The sequence below is a fragment of the Sebastes umbrosus genome, chromosome 13, assembly GCF_015220745.1.
Source record: "Sebastes umbrosus isolate fSebUmb1 chromosome 13, fSebUmb1.pri, whole genome shotgun sequence".
NCBI classification, from domain to species: Eukaryota; Metazoa; Chordata; class Actinopteri; order Perciformes; family Sebastidae; genus Sebastes; species Sebastes umbrosus.
In genome coordinates this window covers 23521132-23543512 of record NC_051281.1, presented here as the reverse complement: position 1 = coordinate 23543512, position 22381 = coordinate 23521132, and the positions used below count along the sequence as shown (strand labels likewise).

Sequence of the window (22381 nt, the reverse complement as noted above, 5' to 3'; positions counted from 1 at the left end):
AATTACTTTCCAACACTGGTGCTTAAGGCTGGATACGGCTGTCTCTCTCTCACACACAGACACACACACAGACATACACAGACATACACAGAAGTGAAGCAGCACTCATCTGTACTGAAAATAAATACATCTTTATTATTCTCATCTCTACAGAGTGATCCCTCCCTTGCATCCCGCTGACAAGACATCAATACAAAATACACATTATCATTAATAGACATCGATAGAAATTAATGAACACCAACAGTCAGACAGCGAAGTAAAATTAGTAGTGTGTGAAGGATTTTCTTGATCATTTAAAAAAAAAAATAAAAAAAAAATAGAAGCACATAGAGCCTCAGCGCTCACAGTGAGTGTTGGTCCAGCAGAGCAAAGTTTGTGATTAGTGAACATGAAAAATAAAACGTTTTAAACAAACATAAAGTCAATAAATGAAGAGAATCAAAGGTCAAAGGTTAATTATTATTTAGAGCATTGAATAAAGACTTTGAGATGTGGTTGAAAGCTCAGTATCATTCATAAGTGGACCCTTGAGCTAAGATTCTCTTCACCATATATTGTTCCCAAACATCAAGAATGAACAAACACAAAAACAAAGTCAATAAATTGTTTTCCAAAAGTTCAGCTTTAGGTAATTTCAAATCTAATGTGAGTCTGTGTGGAAATTGTGAAAGTCATTGTCCCAGGAAAGAGGTATTTAGGAGTGTTTTTGTCTTGATTGACAGGTCTCTCAGCCAATCACACTCAGCTATGGTGGGTGCAGAGGGCTTGTGTCACCTCAGCTACTCCCAAGATTTTCAGTTTTCAATAACTGATGGTTTATCCAGAAACCTGCAAGGGACCACACAGACACTGTGCACAGGCTTTCAGAGCTGAAGAAAACAGATGTTGAGTAACTGGTCATTAGTAATTAATTGTTCAGTGATCAATCACTTCTGTGGATTCTGTGCAAAGAGGAAGAAAATCAGAGATTCTTTCAATACAACCAGCAACCTGCAGATTAATTTGTATCAGACGTGCTGCAGTGGTGCAGGGCGGCTTGAACTGTTAGCAGTGATTTATTGATAATCTATTAACAATAGTCTCAGTAATCAATATATATGTTCGTATTATTGCACAGATTTGTCATCGGACGGTGGGAAGCTAACATAATGCGGCTAAAGCTTGGGCTACACTGCCCGCTCACCCATACATAGTCTCCTCACCGGGCATTGCATCATCATCAACATCATAATCACTGTCGCCATGACAACTTACTGAAACCTGCTGCTGCTGCTGAAGAGTGACCTTTGACCTCCGCAGTACCTCATGACATCACACACTAACCTCATTATCTGCTCTGTAACAACCAACACACACAAAGCAAAGACTGTGAGAGTTAAAGGAACAGTCCAACATTTTGTGAAATCCCTTCAGTTCAGGGTGAGTTTAGCCTTAGCTTAGCACAAGTCAGAAAAGACATAGAAACTGTGACAGATTCAACTGTGAATGAGGCGAGAGGAACAGAAGCACAATGACGATGATGATGATGATGATGATGATGATGATGATGATGATGAAGAAGGAATGTGGACAGCTGTAGGATCATAATCCCTTAACTGTGTATCTTTAAGACCTTTTTAAACCTTTGACATGAAGGTGAAATGTGCATGGAATGAGTCATTTTAAGAGGTGAAAGCTCATTTTGACAGAAGATTAAAAACTAAAAAAAAAAAAAAAACTAAAACGCACGAGAGCTTATAGAATGAATAAGGCACTTGTAGTATTTTAAAGGGAAGTCTGTCCTGTGTGTTTCTCTGATAACATGTTAAAGGTTCAATTCAGCCAAATTACCAAATGAATGAACATATTTTAAGTTACTGATTATTTATTGTTATTGTTATTATTATCATCAGGACGGACTGATCTGATCTCAGACTGGGATTGTGGGCGAGAGAACTTCACAGGACTGGGACTGGTAGTGGTGGTACTGGCAGAGTACCGTTAGCAGTACTAGTTGTAGTACTCGCAGTATTAGTGGCAGTGGTAGTAGTTTGAGGCCTGGCTTTGATCAAAACAGCTTAGAAAAAAAAGGTGACAGGATGTGACGATGACACATCATCACTGATGATTCACGAGGACAGGCTGGTCCGGACTGGTGTTCCCAGCATGCATCACACCAAGCACACTAGAACCAAACAGACAACGTACTCGTCGCACTCTGCGTCCTGTCTGAGGCCCCGCCCTCCGCAGGTGGGGTGGGCGGGGTTTATCACATGTAGGCGATGTGTTCATTTCGTCACCAGTGTTACAGACATACAGTGTTACAGACACATAGTGTTCCACACAGACAGTGTTACTCAGCTATACAGTGTTGCAGACAGACAGTTGACAGCTGCTCAGGCTGTGGTTACTAAGGCTGAAGGTGAAAGGGGGCGGTGCTCTGCTGTTGCTGTGACTACAGGGGGTTTTGCCTGCCGGGCAGGGGTGCTTGCCGTGGCGTCACGGAAGCCAGCAGCTCGCTGTAGATCTCCTGTCGGACCTCCTGCGCCACGCTCTCTCGAATCTGGAAAACAAAAGAGACACAACTGGTAAACATTTTAAACAGCTGCTGTCTTCACTCAGGTCCTCCGTTTTAAAGGAAAACGCTTATTTGCTTTTTTTTTGCTGAGAGTCATGAGCTGTCTGAATGTACAGACATGAGAGTGGTATCAATCTTCTCACCTAACTCTCAGCAAGGTGACAAACAAGTGAAATTCCTAAATGTCGAAACGATTCCTTAAAACAGTTGCATTGTGCAAAAAGATGAAGCAACATCTTCACACTTTCTTCTGTTCTGCATATGAACCAAAACAACCAATTACCAACAGTAACAAGAACGCATTCTGATGCTAGGTAACTTTTTCTTTATCCAACACTGTGCTTGTTCATGAACCAACGATGTAAAATGCAGTGTTCATTTCCTCAACAAAACTTGCTGTTGATGACCTTTTATCATGACAAAAGCATGACTAAAAGTAAATAAAAAGGATGCTCTAAAACAAAAACGATGACGGCTAACGTTAAACATTCACACAATGACGGTATTAAACATAAGATTTGACTCTTCGGCCAGTAAAGTACCAGTAAAAGTAAGAGTGCTGATTGACTGTTACCTCTCTGATGAGCTGCTGCAGGTTGCCCGCTCTGACTCCTCCTGCTGCTCCCTCCTCCTCTGGTGGTACTACTACTACTCCTCCTCCTCCTCCTCCGTCCGTCTCTCCCTCCCTCTCTCCCTCCTCCTCCTCTTCCTCAGTGCGTGTGTTGGGTCGAGGAGGAGGGACGGGGGTTATGATAATTGATGCCCGGTACACGCTGCCTTCCTGTTCTCCATCTCCTCCTCTTCCTCCTCCACGGACTGGACTGGAGGATCGGGTTGAGGGGTTGGTGGAGGGGGCGTTGCCGCCGTAGCTGAGCTCTGATTGGAGGAAGAGCTGCTCTCTGAGGAGGTCTGACACCTGGACAGACAGGAAAAGGTCGTACATTAAGTCAAACTTTAGCATTATTAGCTTTATATAAAAATGTGTGTGTGTGTGTGTGCTGACCGGCTCCATGGCTCTCAGTGCAGACGCGGTGTACAGACTGTCTCTATGGAGACCCTGAGGAAGAGAGCAGTTCACATCATGTTAATCATCATTGGTTTGGTCCGAAATCACATAATTTGTATCAAAGGGGTTTTGAAAACCAAATGCAGCATTGTGTGTATACCGTATACTCTGTGTTGTGTGTATATACCCTGTGTTGTGTGTGATGGGTCAGATCCATCAGTCTGTCTTCCAGCTGTTGTTCCAGCTCCTGCAGTTCCTCTCGGACCGCTGACCTCAGAGACTGAAGTTGCTCCACTTCCATCCTGCAACACACACACACACCAGGTTTGTTTAGTACCACATACTATCCCAGTCCATGTTACTGTGAAACATGTATCTGATTTGCCGTTATGAGTCACCTGTCGGCAGGGCTCAGGTGTTTGTAGACCAGAGCCTGCTGTCGGATGATGGACTGCTCCAGGTCCATCATCTGACTGCGGAACAAGTTCAAACTCTGCTTCTTCTGCTGAAACTCTGCAAAAGACTGAAGAGAGAGAGAGAGAGAGTGAAACACACTTAATTGATAATGACAACAACGACAGTCCTCTGTTGCTTCCTAGATGGAAAAGGTCTCAATACATCACACCGCAAACTAACAGTATGAGATTTGAATAGATTTTAAACTAACCCACAACAAATTGAAGGAGTGATGACAGTACCTGGTGGCCGGGCGGAGCTGCTCTGTGCTCACTGAACGCGTCCGGAGTGTTGGCTCGGTTCTGGATGGAGAGGACATTGATGTCAGGACAGGAAGTGATAAGTTAGAGCTAACCTAGTCAAAACTAAACTACAGGAAGTGATGTCATTACCCCTGGTGTTGGAGAGGGATTTCAGGGGTCAGGAGCAGCAGGGAACAGCTGCACAAATGTCGCACAATTTTCTGCCTGCATTGATACCGAGACGCATTTTACTTTTGTACCACTGCCGATCAGTTCCATCAGTTTTGATAACTTTGTACTCACCAAGTTAATTGCTGAGATCTCAGGATGAAAATGGGCCTAATGGTGCAATCTTAAAGAAAAAGTTTGATATTTTGCTTATCTGCTTTCTTGCCAAAAGTTAGATGAGACGATTGATACCCCTCTCATGGTCGTACGCTAAATGTGAAGCTACTGCCTGAAGCCTGGCTCTATCCAAAGGCAGCAAAAAACACCTACCAGCACCTGTAAAACTCACTAACTAAAATGTTGTATCTCCTTTATCTAACGTGTACAAAACCCAAACTGTAAAAACAACGGGGGATCCGTGCCGAACTATTTTTTTTGTCCGGGCCTGTTTCAGGCAACCAGTGGAGAGTACAGGAAGTTACTGGTCCCAATGAGAGATTATTAACAACATTATGGATGTGCTGTCAATTTGACCTCCAAATACAGTGGTAAATAATCTGGCCAAAATTATTGTTTATCCATTAATTGTCCAATTGAACCAAAGAAACTAAAGATGTAGTAACAGTTTTCATTTAAAGTGACTACAACCAGAGTAGACTACAACTAAAGTGACAAGAGATTAAGGGACTGGGACTGAAAAGGACTAACCTGGCTCAGACTCTGAACCGTTCCTCTGATGTCATGCAGAACTCTCCTCAGCTGCATCTCAGTGACGGATGGGCCCTGGCTGGGTCCTGGACTTGGAGCAGCGTGAGGAGCGAGCCCTGGCTGGAGGCTGTAGCCCGGGCCGTGGGTTGAGGCCAGGCCTGGGAAGAAGCCTGGAGTAGGAGGAGCGAACCCTGGGTGGAGGCTGTGTTCCTGGGCAAACGGCGGGTACTGGGTGACGGGGTGGGGGAACGCCAGGTGTGGGTTCATATTGTACCCATGGTAACCAAGGTAGGGTGAGGCAAACTGTGAGCCATAAGAAGCAGCATGGTAAGGTGACTGATGACCGTATAGTGGATTGTAGCCCTGGTGGTGCATTGCTGGAGTCCCCGGAGGCAGGTTGTCCAGATTGACGTGGTGAGGAGCCGCGGACGTTGAGGGCTGATGCAAATTGGAGAGGCTGCTGTGCTGGGGGATTATGGGAGTTGTAGGTTGGTATAAACTTGTTTGACTAGAATGGTGGCTCAAGTTGTGCTGATGAAGAAGGTTAGGAAGACTGCCGTATGGATGGTGAAGGGAAGGGTACTGCGGAGGAGGGTTCAGAGTGAAGGGGTATGGGCTCGGGTTAAGGCTGGGACTAGGATTGGGGCTTGGGTATACGTACTGAGCTGTAGGATTAGGATTCGGATAACGAAACATCATCTGCCCTGGATTCCAACTTTGCTGGTTTTGGTTGGCACTCATGTTCTGTTGGAACTGGCCCGGCTGCTGCTGATTGGAGGAGAGATCGGGAACACTCTGGGTGCTCCAGGACCGGACATGTCCTCCCGGTGACCAATCAGGAGGAGGGCTGTAGCTCTGCTGGAAACAGTTTGACCGCAGTAGGTGGCGTGGGATGTGCTTAGGTGGGATGGAAGCTTCTGTGGAAAGCCTTGGTTGTTGGTTGATAGAGTCAGACGAGGAGGCGGGGTTTATGATCAGGGTAGACAGACAGTTGGTTTGTCTTTCCTCCTTCTCTTCTTCTTCCTTGTCCCCTTCACCCTCCTGGGTGTATTTGAAGGAGTACCTGGGCTGCGTGCAGGACGCCTGTCCTCGCCCAAACTGGATCCTGACAGAGGACACAACCCTGGAGGGCGAGAGGAATGTGGAGGGCAGGGAGGAGGACCTCTGCAGAGGGATACCACGTCTTCCTCGCCCTCTCCCTGTGACTTGGGGCGAATCGTCAGACTCGGGGTCGATCCGCTGCCAAACCCGAGTCAGCCGTTTCTGTTTGGCTCGGATCAAAGCGCTGAGAACTGGAGACGGTGGAGCAGGAGGAGGACAAAGTGCCCCGGAATCATCCAAGAATGCATGCTCTTCTTGGGCCTCGTTCTCAGCACCCACTCCCTCTGTGGGTTGTTCTGTGTCTGTGGCGGTCTCGGTCTGGTTCTGACTGTGTTGTGGTTCTTGCTCTGAAGCAGACTGATTCTGGGTGTGTTCTAATTCTGGTTGTGGCTCTTGTTCTGCAGCAGACATACTTTGGGCAATCTCCTGTTCTGGTTCTGGTTCTGGTTCAGGTTCAGGATCAGGATCAGGATCAGGATCAGGATCAGTCCGGTCCCCACTCTCAACTTGCTCCTCCTCCTCCTCCTCCTCCCGGGTCTCATCCTGCTGCGTTCCCATTGGTCTGTTCCTTGGAAGGTGGTGGGCGCTGTACTGTGGAACCTGCTCTGAACTCCCATCTTGCTGATCTTCTCCCCTAGAACTACTTCTCCCATCAGCCTCAGGAGCAACACCAGGACCCGCCTCTTCCTCTCGGCCGTCTGGCAGCGTGAACACTGGTTGGTCCATTGCGAGGGGCGTTGCCACATCTAGCGAAGGGTGTGATGTCACAGTGGTCTCGCTGTCACAGCTGTCACTGCTCTCCTGCACCTGATTACGATTAATTAAGAATGAATTACCAGAGAGGTTACTTGAGGTTTACCTTCTAGACACGACCGTGTAACAATACTCCATTTCCCTCTGAAATGTAGTGGAGTAAGAAAGTAGCATAGAATTGAAATACTCCATTAATGAACAAGTACCTTATTTAAATACAGTATTCAAGTGAATGTACCTAGTTACTTTCCACCACTGTTTATTAGTGATTATTTAGTAAAATAAGATTCTGAGACTTCTGCAGGGAGAGATAAATTAAGTTGTAGCAGCTGCATTGAAGTCGCATTTTGTTGAGTCATTTTCTGTGTCACAATGAAAACAATGCAATATCCTTTTCATTTCCTTGTGTCTTCAAATGAAAAATCAAGTTTATAAGCACAACATGCAGTGTCTTGTACTCCATTGGAGTGGATTTATTGCGGGCTGCAGACGTATGAGAATCTGCAGCAGAGATAAATGTTCCAGACTGTTTTAGCTACAAGGTTTCATTAGACATCATGAAATAATTTTCATCCATATGTGAGTCATTAGCAGGGATGTTTCCCCCCCTGGTGAGATACGGCTCTGGCTGGAATTAAATGAGTCACTTCAAATAACTTAAAGGTCAAAGTTGGTGATTGAAACTGAGATACAGGCGAGATACAGACCTTGAGGTAGCTGTTGGAGTCGGCGGAGGGCTCCTCAGCAAAGCCACTGCTGTCTGACTGCTGACTGACTGTCCTCAACAGATCTGAGAGAGACACACAGACACATTATGATTCTTCCCGCAGTACCCCATCTGACCAGCTGGAGGCAGAGCTGAATCATTTATAGTGAACGTAAAGCATAAAGAGACAGGACAGTGTGTCCTCAGTGAACTGAGCCACAGGAAACATGTTTATTGCATACAGAAACAGGCTGCGCATATAAACTCTCATAGATACACTGGATAGGAATGCAGCAATGTGCCAACAAAGACAGATGAGAAGAAGGCGACTGGCAAGTTAACATAGATGTAGGTTTCGAAATGTTAATTTGCAAGGAAGGAAATGCATTCAACACATTTGTTAGACCTCAAAGATACACACGCGATGCATTTTGTTGAGTAACGCTGAATGTCGACATCATTTTTGTTTGTTTACAAGAAAACTCCCAAGGGCATTTTGAAGGTAAGTCAAACATTAAGGTCAGAAGTCTTAAACAGAGGTTAAGGTGAACTCACCGGTGGCTCTGGAAGTTCTGGGTGGCAGAGCCTCATCTTCGTTAATCTGAAAGACAAACAACACACTGACTTTTAAGACCTTAAAAGACCTTGCATCAGGCTCCGCTCAAGGTAGAAATCGCTGCTAAGGTCAATCCACACTGGTTTTTGGTCTGTTTCCTTGACATTTGTGACTAGTCCGTCTTCCAATGCTACTAATTCCAGGCCTTTCTTTTTTGTTTCTCTGGCATGTTAAGTGAAGTGTAAGCTCCACAGGAAGCTGTTCAAATCACACAAGTCTCCTGCTGTCTATATATTGTGAACTACTTAACTATACCCATAATGATCAACCAAGTTCATCACTTTCACTCTGAGCTTTCTGGTTTCAATATAGTCACGTGGGGAAATTAACTCAATGAATCAATAAATAAAACCTCTTCCTGTATATTCCACATGGAGTCTACTGTAAAACTATTTTTGTTCAGTACACTTTGCTTCAGCAGCTGGTGTGAATTCTGAGTCAAAATATGTATGGATGCACCCAGAAGAGGATTTTTGGCTGTATTTGCCTGAATTTGGCTGCTAGAGTTGGTGCTGAATAACTAGTGTTTTACAGGGGGCGCAGTCATATGTACATATGCAACACACACAAGGATCATTTTGTTAATGTGGAGTGGTGAGATGGTGTCGCCAACCCAGGAGAACATCACAAACTCCTCAACGTGTAGGGTGATTTGAATGATCAGAAATGACTATACATCAGTATATCAGTGATAACGTACAACGTATCCTCATACATCGGTTTGCATGATATCCTACGAAAAGTTATTCCTAATTTTTCATGTGTTTTCCTACGAATGTCCAAAAACATGTGACGTACGTGTCAATTTCCACTCGTTACAGGCATACAGTCTTTTCAAAATAAACTTCTGTCTTCACAGGAAACAACTTGGTTAGGTTTAGGCAACAAAACTACTTAGTTAGGTTTAGGAAAAGATCGTGGTTTGGGTTAAAATACATACCCAATACATACATGGATTACATACAAATTGATTTTTTTGGGATATACACAAATTACAGTGCATTACTTTTCGTAGGTATAGCTATGGGCGGTGTATGAGATGAGCCTATGTTCTAATGTTGGAAAACATTACACCTCCTTTGTATTGGAGAACCCTGTGTTGGAGGAGTCCTGACATTACCAAATACAATTATGAAGAACCCAAGAGAATCCAGGAGAACACTGTACCTCCTCCATGTCGAAAGAGTCTGTGTTTTCCATGCGAAGCTGGGCCAGCTGGAGCGGGGCCAGGGTAGGAGGAGCTTTCTCTGGGGTGGAGGTCATGTTCTTCTCCTCCTGCTCCTCTTTGACCACCTGGGTTCCTTCCTCTGTCGTCTCATTGGTTGACAGGGAATCAGTTGACTCTGGAGGATGCTCTTCATTGGCTGCTGGTCCGGTTCTGCTCTGTTCAGGGCTGATGGGAGGCGAAACGAGTGTTTTTACATTTTGCTGATAATAATTCTGTACTTTAATTTAGGATTTTAAATGAAGGACTTTAACCTATAATGGAGTATTTTTACACTGTTGTACTGGTACTTTTACTTAAAGGATCGGAGTACTTTCTCCACCACTGCAAACTGGTTTAAATAGTACCTAGCTAACAATAGCTACCGGTCAGTCCAGCAGTACCTGTCGTCTCCATCCCCGATGGTTTCCTCCGTAACCGTTGCCAGGTAACAGCTGTCTTTCTTGCGCAAGTGTTTCTGGTTGACCATCTCCGCCTGGTGGTCCAGGTCGGTACTGCTGCCGCCCTGTTCTGGACCGGCGTGCGCGTGACCGTTTGTGTGTGTGTGATCAGAGGTGGCGTGTCCGTTCGGCTGTGTGTGTTGGTTAGGTGTCTTCGTTTCAGCCGACTCGGGGGCCGCCGCAAGCAGGTTGTGTTTGCTGAGGGTTTTCTTGAGGAGTTTGGCGACGTTCCGAGCCGAGCCGGTCCTCCTCAAAGGTGGAACCGACTCATCTCCCCCTCCTTCTCCTCCTTCTGAGAGAGATACAAGATCAACAGTTCAGAATTACTGTCATTCAAATGTGGTGCTTGTTTTGTTAACATAAACTGTGACAAAATATATTTGTCAACTAACATTTGGTTCAGTGAAGACGTGACATTATTGAAACGAAATAGACTTTATGGAACAAAAACTTTCACTAATTTCCTACAGAATATAGTCGACAAAAAGAAAGAGATGACTAAAATAGAATTTGACAATAAAAACTTAAAAGAAATTTCTGAGAGGAGACTGATTTTTTTCCAATCAGTTAAATAAAAATAAAAATGAAAAAACTAAAAGGCACAAACTTCATCAACCATAACGTGTCTTCATCATCTAATAAGGTTACAGTGTGCCTGATCTTCTTTGACAACGACAAAACTGAAATATAACTAAAGTAAGAGGGATGAAGTTGACTAAAAGTGATTCAAATTCACATAGACCTTTAATATCAGGACAAAGACTATAAATAAATCTAAAAAAAGCAAACAAAATGAATTATTGATTATCCATCTCTTCTTCAACTCTTGATTACAGCAAAATCCCATTTTTTGTCAGTTGTAACTCATTAACATTTACCAAATGCAGCCTATATGTATCATATATCCTCAGTTGTGTTTGCTATTTAACAGTCAAAACTCAGTGTGATACTTTGCCCATGGCTCTCTGCTCTTCTTAAAGTCAAGATTACAGAAAAAGCAGTCTTAGTGTGGTTGCCATGGTTAGTACCTTGGTCCCTGGAGCTGATGCGTTGGACAGGGTGACCAGAAACTTGACTGTAGAGCTGGAAGAACTCATTCGCTACTGTGGTCAAGACCTCGATCTGACGGAAACGACCTGAGAGAGAAAGAAACAAAACAACAGTTACATCGTGCTTTACAGAGCCAAAACAAGGACAGAAAAGACCATGTGCAAACTAGGAAATATAAACAGAAACACTACTGAAAACCAAAGATTCTTTTAAAAAAAGGTTTGGATTCTCTAAGATTTTGAAAACATCTGTTCTTAACCTGCTGCTTGAAGTGTAAGAACTGGTAGTAAGTAAATCAGGATGCACTTTAGTTAAAAGTGAACATCCAGCAGCGCTCTTCCTCCTCTGAGCCAGTTCAAATATCTCTGCTGGTTGGATGTTTCCTGGTGTCTATGAGCTTGCTTTTAAAGCACTCCCACCCAAAAAAAACACATCCATCTTATGAGGTCATTCAGTCTCATCTTCAGCCTCATGAAGACGTCAAACCAGAATAAACTCCACAAATGAGGTTCCAGTTTGCAGTTTGTCTCAGTGAGAGATGGTGTCAGCAACTTCAAACAAGACAGACGTGTCTGAAATCACTCCCTATTTACTGTATAGAGCTCTATAATTAATGTCCGCCATTTAATTTGTAAGAGTAAGGTAGAGCATCTCACTAGAATGAAGAAAATGGCACTTTATTCTGATAAAAATATTAATAGTGGAAATAGATTAAATCCCATTGGCTGATTCTTACACTTGTTTTACGAAAATAGAATTTTGGATTCAATAACTATCTACAGTAAAAGACTGATTAGCAAAAGGCTTCATGTTGGGACTGGACACAGACGTCAGAGCCATTCCTCACTCCTCCTTCTTCTTCTGTGGTTGTGTAAGTCGAGCTGTCAGTCTTGTCTCTAACAGGATGATGACTTGCATACTTTCCTTCCTTCCGTACTCATCTCTCCTCCTCTCCATCACTCCATCACTCCATCCCTCACTGTCTAAATACTTGTCAGTCTGTTATAAAACACAGACTTCTGTCTTTTGTCTGTGGCTCTGTTAACGCCACATAGCTCGCTCTGATGTCATCACCTGAAATGCATAGCTCAGGCCTGCTCGCTGTTACCTTTGATCACATCCTGACCTTAAATTCCTTGCATTCAGTTACATCACATCATTCATATTAGTTATTGATTGATTACTTATGATTACTTATTTAATCTTAGATGAAGGACTGAATTGTCTTTGCTGGATGGAAGAAAACTACTGTAATTACTGTTCCAGTGAGTTTATACTTGCTGTAGTACTACAGTGAACTTTTGTAAACACTGGCGGATGCCATCAAGAATGAAAAGTCGTATACATAAACTAAAATTGCTACATTTTTTAAAAGGCAACTCTTTTGGTAGTTTAGATAGACAAAGAGGAAACATGGGGAGAGAGGAGGATAACACGCAAAGAAGATCCTCAGCCAGAAGTAATGCAATTACATAGTATCCATTAACCACTAGGCTGCCAGGATGGCCAACATCAGCACATCTTCACACTAAAGTACAGTTGTATTGAAAACTGATCTGAGCTGACATTAGAAAGATATTTAAAAAGGTCTTTTGCCCCCAAATAGCACAGCTACATACAACTAAGCTACACACAACGCACCTGAAACCATCTCTAAAACAAGCTCACTGAAAACAAACTAGCTAATAAGCAAAAAATAATCTAGACCAGAGGTTTTCAAACTGTGGCGGGAGAGCTGAAGGGGAGGCGTGGAAGTAAAAGGTAAAGGTGCATGTTAGTGTACTGAAAACAACAGGAAGTTAGTTATTGTAGTTCGGCTCGCGGATTTGGCCACTTATCAACATCATGGCCTGTGACACACAGCTCATGGAGACAATTAAGGTACTTCACAACCAAACTGCCACTGAGTCAAACATCCCACTCCTTCTCAAGAGTCATAACTCTTTCAGATCTGAACACACAGACATGATGCACCCATTTTTTGATTCGGTGTGACTTACACTTTGACATTTCATTATAATGTCTATAAATGTCTATAAATAAATGTCCATAACTCCACTTAGAAATCATAGAAAAAAAGACGCTCCTCATAACTCCGAAACTTGCCTGACAATCTTCACATTTTAAAGTTTTCTTTAGAATCAAAATAATCCACTGATAGTTGTCTGTACATCCATGGGTACATTGCAGACAGAAACTGGTAATAGCTAATTCGGGAAACTTTTAATGGTGCCATTTTACCAAAATGTAAACAAATGTAGGCTAAAAATACCGCTGAACACTATTTGCCCAGCACCAAATAGCAGAGACAAAGTTAGCAACTAGCTGATGAAGAAAGTGGAACATTTAGCAGCAAAAAAAGCCAGATATTTTTCTCAGGATTGGGTGGAGACCAAACCGGAGCTAAAATGAGAGTGAATATTGAACTTAGACAACTTCAATGGGATGATGTTTCTCAGTGTCTGTTTGTTGAAATGTTGTGCCAGATGCCAAATGCCAGAACAACTTTATAAATCGATAATATGCCACTGTGAAGTTTTCAGCTTGTTCTGCTGCCCCAAAGTGGCCGATAGAAATCAGTTAAACAAGCTGCAAATATTCTGAAAGAAATTACAAATAACTGAGAAAACTTTCTAGTTAAAACACACAGTAAACAAATGATTGTGTTTGAGCTACAAACCAGTCAGTCATACAGTCCAGTTTTTTCAGTCACATCTGGACGTGACTACAGAACATGAACCTCTTATTATAGCAGCCGTGTGTGATGATAGTAATGCTGCATAAGTCTGTTTCCTGCTGACTGCTGACTCCACATTAACGCTCATTCTGAGGATCATAAAACAGGAAGTGAGGAATAAGAGAAAACGACACGTACTCCCTCTTTTTTCACTCCTCATCCCAAGAGATTCTTTCTGATGGTGAGAACAGAGCTTACATAACAAAACAACAACACACACGTGTCTTGGATCCGGGGAACCGATGGAACAGTATGAGAATGTTCTGGAAAAGACAAAAAGCTTCCAGGAACCACAGACAGTCCAGAGACTGTTAAAGGAGCAGTTCACTTAAACTGCAGCTTTTCGCAAAGTTAGTTCACAGTTAGTTTTAAACCCAAACATTTACTACATCAAGCTCAATCAGGGAGCAATCCGCGATGCCTTAAGCTGACCTGACAATCCACTGTCCAAGATCTTTTAAATTATTCTATTTGCAGAAGTTTTATGGGGGAAAATCTAATTTTGGTGACTGACAGAAAGTCACACAAAACTTTAATGTTTCTTCTATATGTGTTTATTAATATTCTCTGGTTTCACAAAAAGCTCACAAATTATGAGCATCAGTCGAGACTGCAACTCAACCATTTTTATGTGATAAACGCCATAAAATGGTCCTGTGATTGGTCATCTTTGCTTTCACACCACTAGCAAACCACACCAGAGTTCCCTCTGTTTCAGGCGGTATCGGCCCGGTTGTTTAGATCGTCCAAGAGTTCGACCGACAGCTTTCTCACAAGCCCAAACAAACTGAACCAAACGGGCAAACACAGCAGAGTTTGTTGTATCCGAACCAAACAGGTGTGTGAAAGCACCCTTACTGTATGTGCTGCTTTCAGCCCATTCATCAGTGTCCGTGAGAAGGATCATGCACTTGTGTCTACTAATCCTGAGGGGTAACAAAGCTGGACAATTTTTCACAGTGTGTTTAAGTGATGTACGTTAGTGATTCAGAGGTACAGTGAAAAGCATTCCGACAGTGAACAAGCACTACTTCAGCTCTTCCACTTTCTCTCAGCGGGACTTTTAATGTGTTCTGGTTCACTAGTTTATTGTCATAATAAGCTGGTTTCCTGCCTGTCCGACTAAATGTTGGCCCTCGTCTCTCCTCCTGACTCAGTTCATTCATTCAGTGTGCGTGCAACCAAACAGCGTGTGACTCATTCAGTTGTTATCTGCAGATAACAAGAGATTTCGGCTGTGATCCCGAGATAAGCAAATGGAAACAATATGTATCGTTGTTTGTTTTAGAAATCCAACATCAAGGTCTGACAAATCGACCATATTACATCAGTTCTCCCACACAGCTCTGGGATGAGCTGGTCATGTTACCTTTATAATAGTAATGTCAGAATGTGTTGGTATTTGTGTTTTATGTGTGTGTAACAATAGGATATCATAACAGCTGTCTGAGTGGCTGTTCAAAGTGTCTGTGATGTGGTGGATGTGGTGTCGGGTCACATGACCTCCTCAAAAATTAGTAGCAACAGGAAGTGAGGAGACAAAACCAGAGATGGAACAAATGAAAAAATATGCGGCCCACAGTAAGGTCAGTAAGACTTGGAAAACTGGTTCCATAGAGGCAAAAATATAAAAACGCTGCACTGAACCGAAAAAAAAACCCACACAAGAAAGATCAAACACACAAACTAGTCAAAGCCCAATTATTCCACGTTGAAGTGTAAATATTTAGACCGCTCGGCTAAATGACACCCATTAACTGTCTCATCAAACAAACTGGGACCAGTGATGAGTTTCAAACTGGCCAAAACAGCCATCCAAGTGTAAAATCAAACTTTACAGACCTGAAGTACTTTCAGCTATGTGGTGATTCATCTTCTCACTCACAGAGGTCTTTGGTTAAGCCTTTTTTTTTTACAGCACCAAGACAGTTAAACTGTCAAGAAGAAGAGAATCAGCTGTGTGTGTGTGTGTGTGTGTGTGTGTGTGTGTGTGTGTGTGTTCAATTAGGGAGCCAGTACCTTCATGCAAACATGAGTTTGAAAACAAAAAGAGGCCAGGATGTTAGCAGAGCAGGTCTGTGTGTGTGTGTGTGTGTGTGTCTGGGACAAACAGATCTTTGTCCCTGCTGGCCGTGTTGTCCAGGCAGTTGGCAGAACAGCTAAAAGAGCTGAAGGACCCAACAAAACACCATAATAACACTGGGAACAGGACACACTCACACACACACAGAGTCTTTGAGCTTCACTTCCTCCGTCTACAGTTTCAGGACATGAACCTTCTCATCACTAACACGGTTAACCCTCCGTCTGCAGTAGTGAGATGCAAGTGCAGTCATAAACACTAGAACACACGCAGGAGTACTGGAGACGGTATGGAGGTACATACTAGTCAGAGCGTAGTTGGGGTTCTCCACTTCCATGCGCTGCAGCTGAGCTCCCAGGTAGACCTGCAGGTTAAACACAGGAAGCTATTGTCATTATAAAAGAGTATCAGTGATTAATGGTGCAAGACAGGCAGCAGACTCTAAAAAAAAAAGTAATAATCTGGTGTGTCCACAGCTCTGCACAGGTAAAATGAAACACTTATGACCACAAATGAGGTGCGTTTCCCAACAGCTCGGCAAAACTAAACAAACAGATTATTGAAGGGAATTTGGTGCTTTTTAACCATTCTAGCAGCAGTCCACCACTTTGGTCCAGACTGAAATATCTAAACAATCTAGGTTAATTGTTGACTCTAAATTGCCCGTAGCTGTGAAATGCAAGCGTGAATGGTTGTCTTCTCTATGTGTCCTGTCCCTATGTGATAGGCTGGCGACCTGTCCACGGCGTACCCCGCCTTCGTCCAATGTCAGCTGGGATCGGCTCCAGCCCCCCCCGCGACCCTGAATAGGACAAGCGGTTACAGATAATGGATGGATGGATAGGACTTTGCAGTAGTGCAGGAGCATGTTAGCGCATAAGACTGATGTATTCTGGGTGATCAGGGTTAGGAGCCATTCTCCATCTGCTCATTCTGCTGGAATATGCTGGTATTTGAGTTCAATAGGCTTTGAAAACACGCCACATATGTTGTCGTTTAGAGTTTGTTTCCAGTGTTAACACGCTGCTGTCGTCAGTACCTTGATGTCGATGCCTCGCGCTATGGAGGAGTTGTTGAAGAACCTGGAGGGAACCTTCGAGTTCAGGTCAGGTTCTTCTCGACCAAAACCAAGATTTAAGAGGACTTCCTCTGGGTCCTCTTCGTACAGATCCAGCAGCTCTGACACACTGTGGACACACACACAGGCAGTCAGTCACTCAGTCAGTAAGTCAGTCTGTCGGTCAGTCAGTTAGTTAGCTAGTGAGTTAGTCTGCTGGTTAGTTTAGTCAGGCTAACCGCAGGGTAAGGAGGGTCTCTTCTGGGTGCTTCTCTGACTGCTCCAACACCTCTGAAACACTACGAAAACACAGACAGCCAGTTAGTACTTCTCACACACACCCTTTTGTTAGTGGGTTAGTCTGTTACTGAGATAGCTAGTAATCTAGTTAGTGAACTAAAGACCAGAAGAAACCTGAAGAAAAACGGATCAGTGTCACGTTATAATGTGAAAAGTTTGTTATAACAAAATGTTTTTCATGTTAGAACAATATATTTTCACCTTATTACGACATACAAACATATCATGTTATAACAAGAAACCTTTCTTGCTATAACAATATACTTAACATTTCATGTTATAACGTGATCACTTGTGCGTAATTAATGGGAAACACTGGAGCCTTCCGTGCCCCTCCAGCTGATCAATGAGAAATGACACTACCTCCAGAGGTACTTATATACTCGTTATCACAATATCATCCACCGTACTCAATAACAGCAGAATCTCGCCATGTCTCAACCCAAGCATGAAGTAATCAAATCGTGTAAGTAAGCCATTTAATCAATTTATCCGTTCTCCGAGCATCATTTCCTCATTCAAACAGGAGTTTCACGTTATAACAATATAGGAAGTTATCACATTAACGTGATAATTTATATTGTTATATACATATATAATATTATATCTATAACAAGATAAATAGTATATTGTTATAAGAAGAAACTCTTGTTATAACATGATAAGTTTGTATGCATTAACAGGAAAATATCTTGTTATAACAATAAACTTGTCACGTTATAACCTGATACTGATCCGTTTTTCTTTTCCTGGCGTGGCAGCAATACGCTTCCGTAGATTTGCATTGGATTATTTTTATGTGGTGGATGGTAAAATTGGCAATCATTCTTTGAGATTGGCAATTTTTTTGCAGGAAAAATATGGGTATTTAAAACAAAATTGCAGAGATTGTTTGAATGTGAGTTAATTCACAGATTCCTGGAGGACTGTATGATGTAGTAAACCTGGGTTTGCATTCAGCCCTGACAAAATAACGGAAGACTTGTTTTCATTATTATTATTATCCTGTATCGCATAACTGCTATGAACTGCTATTGCGTCAGTGAATAAATTGAGCTGTTTGACAGCACAGGTTCAAATATATGTTTGCAATGCAGTTTAAGAGGCTCCTTGAAGCTCTGCGGTGTTTCTATACATCACTGATCTCCGTGAATTGATTTTGGTTTTCTTCCTGACACGCTCAGAAACCTGAAAAATCTTCAAACTGCTGCAAGACTATGTCACAACGAACACAGACCACGACCAACAACATAAAAATGAGGGTGGATTACCCACGATGCACCTCCCATAGCCCACTATGAACCATTAGAAACACAATCCACCATTCACCTCCAACTGCTGGAGCACTGCCCGATATCTGGCACCACCAGCCCCCTACTTTGACCTCATCACTGCTCACACACCACCACCAAGAAACCAGCCGTCCATGAGACTTTCCACCACAGACACTTAGTTCAACAGTAAATCCTCCAAACACAAATCTTCTGAAGCACCTCAGACATTAACATACTTATTTCATTAGTGTATTTACAACACCTGCTTCACATCTGGAAAAGTTTAACCCCAAATTTCTGACACTGTGAGCTGTTATTATTATTCAAACCAGTCAAATATCAGTGAGAGGAGCTCTGAGAAAAGTCGGGTTCACATCTTTACTCTTGTTTTAGGAAACATAAGTGAGAAGCTTCAGTTATCTACAGAGAGAAAACAAAACCTTTTGGCCAGAAACTAACCACAATCGCTCATCAACAGTGTTAACATCTTTATATATTTATTTCTTTATATGCAGCTGATATAGTCTATACATGACTGGTTCCCAATGCTTTTCTGCTTTTCACCTCTTAAAATTAAGCAATGTCTACCGATGACCATAGCCCGATCAATACCGGACATTTGAGGCTCATACCAACGTTGGTATTTGTATATTTATATTAACAATGACATATTGGCAGACGTAATTATTTCAAGAATGCATAACATAAACAAATATTTTTTAAATACAAATACATTTTGTTTCCTGTGAGTGCTTCACAATATAAGCCACCATGTGTTTTGCCAGTTGAATTATTTTAACGTGAACCAGCAGCAGTAGGAATTGTTGGGGTTCGCATGAACAGTAACTTAATACGGCTCTGATACGGCTGTAGGAGAGCGAACAGTAAACAGTGAGGCTGATATCAATGAGCTAAAATTACAAACAGTAACGCTGAATTACATGCTGCATCGTGAATACCCCGTTGGGATGGCAGACTCCACCACTAACAATAAAACTACTATATAGATAGGTAGTTAATGAATGTAAATACACTAAGTGGATATTGCTGAAAAAAGCCAAATAAAAATAATATTTTGTTTGATTTCATGAGTATTTTACAGATTATAACTTTGAAGGAAGAATGTTTTTTTTCCTGCTCAGATTGTTTCATTTGAAGGATTTTTAGGGCCCTGAAGAGGCGGAAAGAATCCGCTATATTAGACTAGAAGAAAAAAACTAAAAAAATATCGTAATTTCTGGCAACTGAATACTATTTTTACTCTCTTTAATCATGTTGTGCCCAATTAGATTTCATCTTGGGACCCCTTGGTTATGAACCACTGCTCTACATGCCTGTGCCTCCAAAACAACACCTCTGGTTGTTTTTTGGTTGACCACAAACAAGCTCTCTGTAGTGCTAATTGGTTTGAAGTTTAATAACAGCCATCTGTGTTCTCTGCCGCTCTCTACCTGAGATCACTGTGTTACTTCCTGCAGAAACCTCCATGAGTCTGACTGAAGACTGACGAGGTGAACTGACCTGGACACAGTGCTGCCGTTCCCTGATCCTGTGGAGTTCATACTTCTTGTTCTCTCTTTATACTGACTCCTCTTCTGTTGCGCCACAAGATCGAAACTACACATTAACATACACACAGAAGCATTAACACACATACTGTACACAGAGTTATCAACCAGCTGTTATCAACTTTATTTACTGAATGTAGAGAAAAGAATAAAAGTGAACTCACCAGGATTCAGTTTTACTGTTACTCGTCTGAAGATGGTTGGCTGCAGAGAAAAACAAGGAAATCAAAATGACTCATGTATCAATAAAAACAACATAAAGCATATCAGTCTGCAGCTAATGATTATTTTTTATTATTAATTAATCTGTCAATATTCTATTCTGATTGATTGATCAATCATTTAGTCAATATAACTGAAATGAAAAATGCAGTAACCAATATCCCCCCCGAGCTCAAGCTAACTTCTTCAAATTGCTTCTTTTGTCCTTCCAAGAACTGATCAGATTTCATCATAGACTGTATAAGAAGTGCACGTAGTCACCGTGACATCACTCATTGGTTTGTGCACTGCCGTTTTGAAGCCTCGAGTTGGCCTTCGCCATCTTGGTTTTTGGCCGCCGCCCTCTTTGGTTTTTGCAACCAGAAGTGACACGAGGGTGGAGCTAAGTACAACAAAATGCTGAATAGGGCATTTCTAGGCGACCAAAAAGGCTATAATTAACTTGCATCAACTGAAAACACACTGTGAAAGGGTTAAGGTTGTAAGACGAAAACGCGGACAACTCCCAGACCTTTATCGTCTATTTTACTCTAAATAGAACCATAATTTACTAAATGAACATCATGCTGTATTGGAGAAGACTTGAAACTAGCGATTGAGACCATAAACTCATGTTTACAATGTTTAGTAGGCTCATTTTCTCATAGACTTCTAGACAATCAGACTTCGTTTTGCAACCAGAGTCGTCGCCCCCTACTAGCTATTAGAAAGAATGCAAGTTTAAGGCACTTCCGCATTGGCTTCACTTTTCAGACCCTGAATTGCCAACTGGATTTAATCGACTGTTCGCTAAACCCCTCCCCCAGACAGGGGTTGTTCAATCATAGCTTAGCAACCGTAACCAGGCACGCTAGGTCTGTCAAGCTGTAGATTTCTCCACATGTTGAAGTGGTGTCCATGTTGCTGTAGTAAGAGAGACAGGCTACACAAGATAAAAAGTGTAAGTAATGTTTTAAACTGTGTTTATCTGCTCTAAAATAAGCTACATCGTTAGCGTGTCTGGCTAACCAGCTTACTACCAACAATGTTAACCAATTCCGTCACTAACTTACTACATTAGTTTGTGGGGTTGCAGATTATGTTTTAAGAAAAGCTCCGTTCCCAACTAGCACATCTACTGTGTAGTATTTCCCCACTGTGTGGAAGCCAATTCTGAATGCTATCAGAGTATAGCTAACGTTAGTGTCTCAGCCTTGCTCTTTATAGGATTTTGGGAGTTTCATACTCGAGCAACCACAGCTAACATTACCAGAGATAGCGTTACCTTTGCCAAACACATTGGTTAGTACTCATCCTCAAAGTCTTTCTCTTGTAACGTTAAAAGTGAAACATAGAACTGACTAGTTCTACACTCCAATACAAAAACAATGTTGTTTCTTTATTTACATATCTTCTACATATATCATCAACCGAGGATGCTTACTTTTTGCCTGGGACATGCCGCTTTAGCTTCAGTCTTTTAGCATAATCAGGGCTCGACAGTAAGGGTTGCCAGATTACCATTGGCAACTATTTTGAGAAATTGGCAACCAATGCTCGGCCTTGGGTTGCGATCAGTGGCAACCACTTTTTAACATATAAAAAATAGTGACAGCAAACTGCAAAAACGTCGGCCCAGTCTCTAAAGCTATGTGAGAGGGGAATCAGCTGTCTAAGCAAGATCAAGACAGATTGGAGGTCATCTCTGAAAGTAGAGATGATGGACGAGCTGATGTTGGTGTCACTTGAGGGACCCACAATCATAATTACTCAAAATATAAGGTGACTAAAATTTACCATATTTTCAGTTTTGGCAACAAAAAGCGGATGCCTGGTTGCCAGCTTGGCAACCACTTTTAAAAGTTAGTGTTGTGCATATTTAAGACAGTGTTACAAGATTCTTGTTTTAAAATGAGTCAGCAGGGGTGCCCTGGTAGTTCACAGGGTAGAGCACATGCCATCAAGGCTGAGTCCTTACCGCAGCGGCCCAGATCTGAGTCCAGCCCAGGGCCCTTTGCGGCATCTCATCCCCTCCCTCTCTACTGCCTTTCCTGTCTGTCTCTCTCACTATCAAATAAAGCTGAAATGCCCCAAAAAAAATATCGACTCAGCTGGAATCATCAGAGACTG

At 42.4% G+C, this 22381-nt stretch overlaps 1 protein-coding gene across 6 annotated transcripts in view; it reads right to left on the bottom strand.

Annotated features, from left to right (window-relative positions):
* Window positions 1-112: 112 nt before the first annotated feature.
* Window positions 113-22381, bottom strand: part of itprid2 (ITPR interacting domain containing 2) — a 43549-nt gene continuing 21280 nt past the window's right edge. For 3 of the 6 annotated variants that reach the window (XM_037789919.1, XM_037789924.1, XM_037789925.1), the window contains 16 exons: window positions 20215-20254; window positions 20004-20099; window positions 16891-17038; window positions 16155-16215; window positions 11010-11117; window positions 9925-10273; window positions 9484-9709; window positions 8256-8307; window positions 7702-7784; window positions 5141-7048; window positions 4265-4324; window positions 3965-4089; window positions 3754-3868; window positions 3564-3617; window positions 3135-3476; window positions 113-2545 (listed from right to left, as the gene is read on the bottom strand). In XM_037789919.1, the coding sequence (XP_037645847.1) occupies window positions 2438-2545; window positions 3135-3476; window positions 3564-3617; window positions 3754-3868; window positions 3965-4089; window positions 4265-4324; window positions 5141-7048; window positions 7702-7784; window positions 8256-8307; window positions 9484-9709; window positions 9925-10273; window positions 11010-11117; window positions 16155-16215; window positions 16891-17038; window positions 20004-20099; window positions 20215-20254 (3875 nt within the window). In that variant the 3' untranslated portion in view covers window positions 113-2437. The remainder of the gene's footprint in view (window positions 2546-3134; window positions 3477-3563; window positions 3618-3753; window positions 3869-3964; window positions 4090-4264; window positions 4325-5140; window positions 7049-7701; window positions 7785-8255; window positions 8308-9483; window positions 9710-9924; window positions 10274-11009; window positions 11118-16154; window positions 16216-16890; window positions 17039-20003; window positions 20100-20214; window positions 20255-22381) is intronic. The other 3 variants (XM_037789922.1, XM_037789921.1, XM_037789923.1) reach the window with 3 other exon arrangements.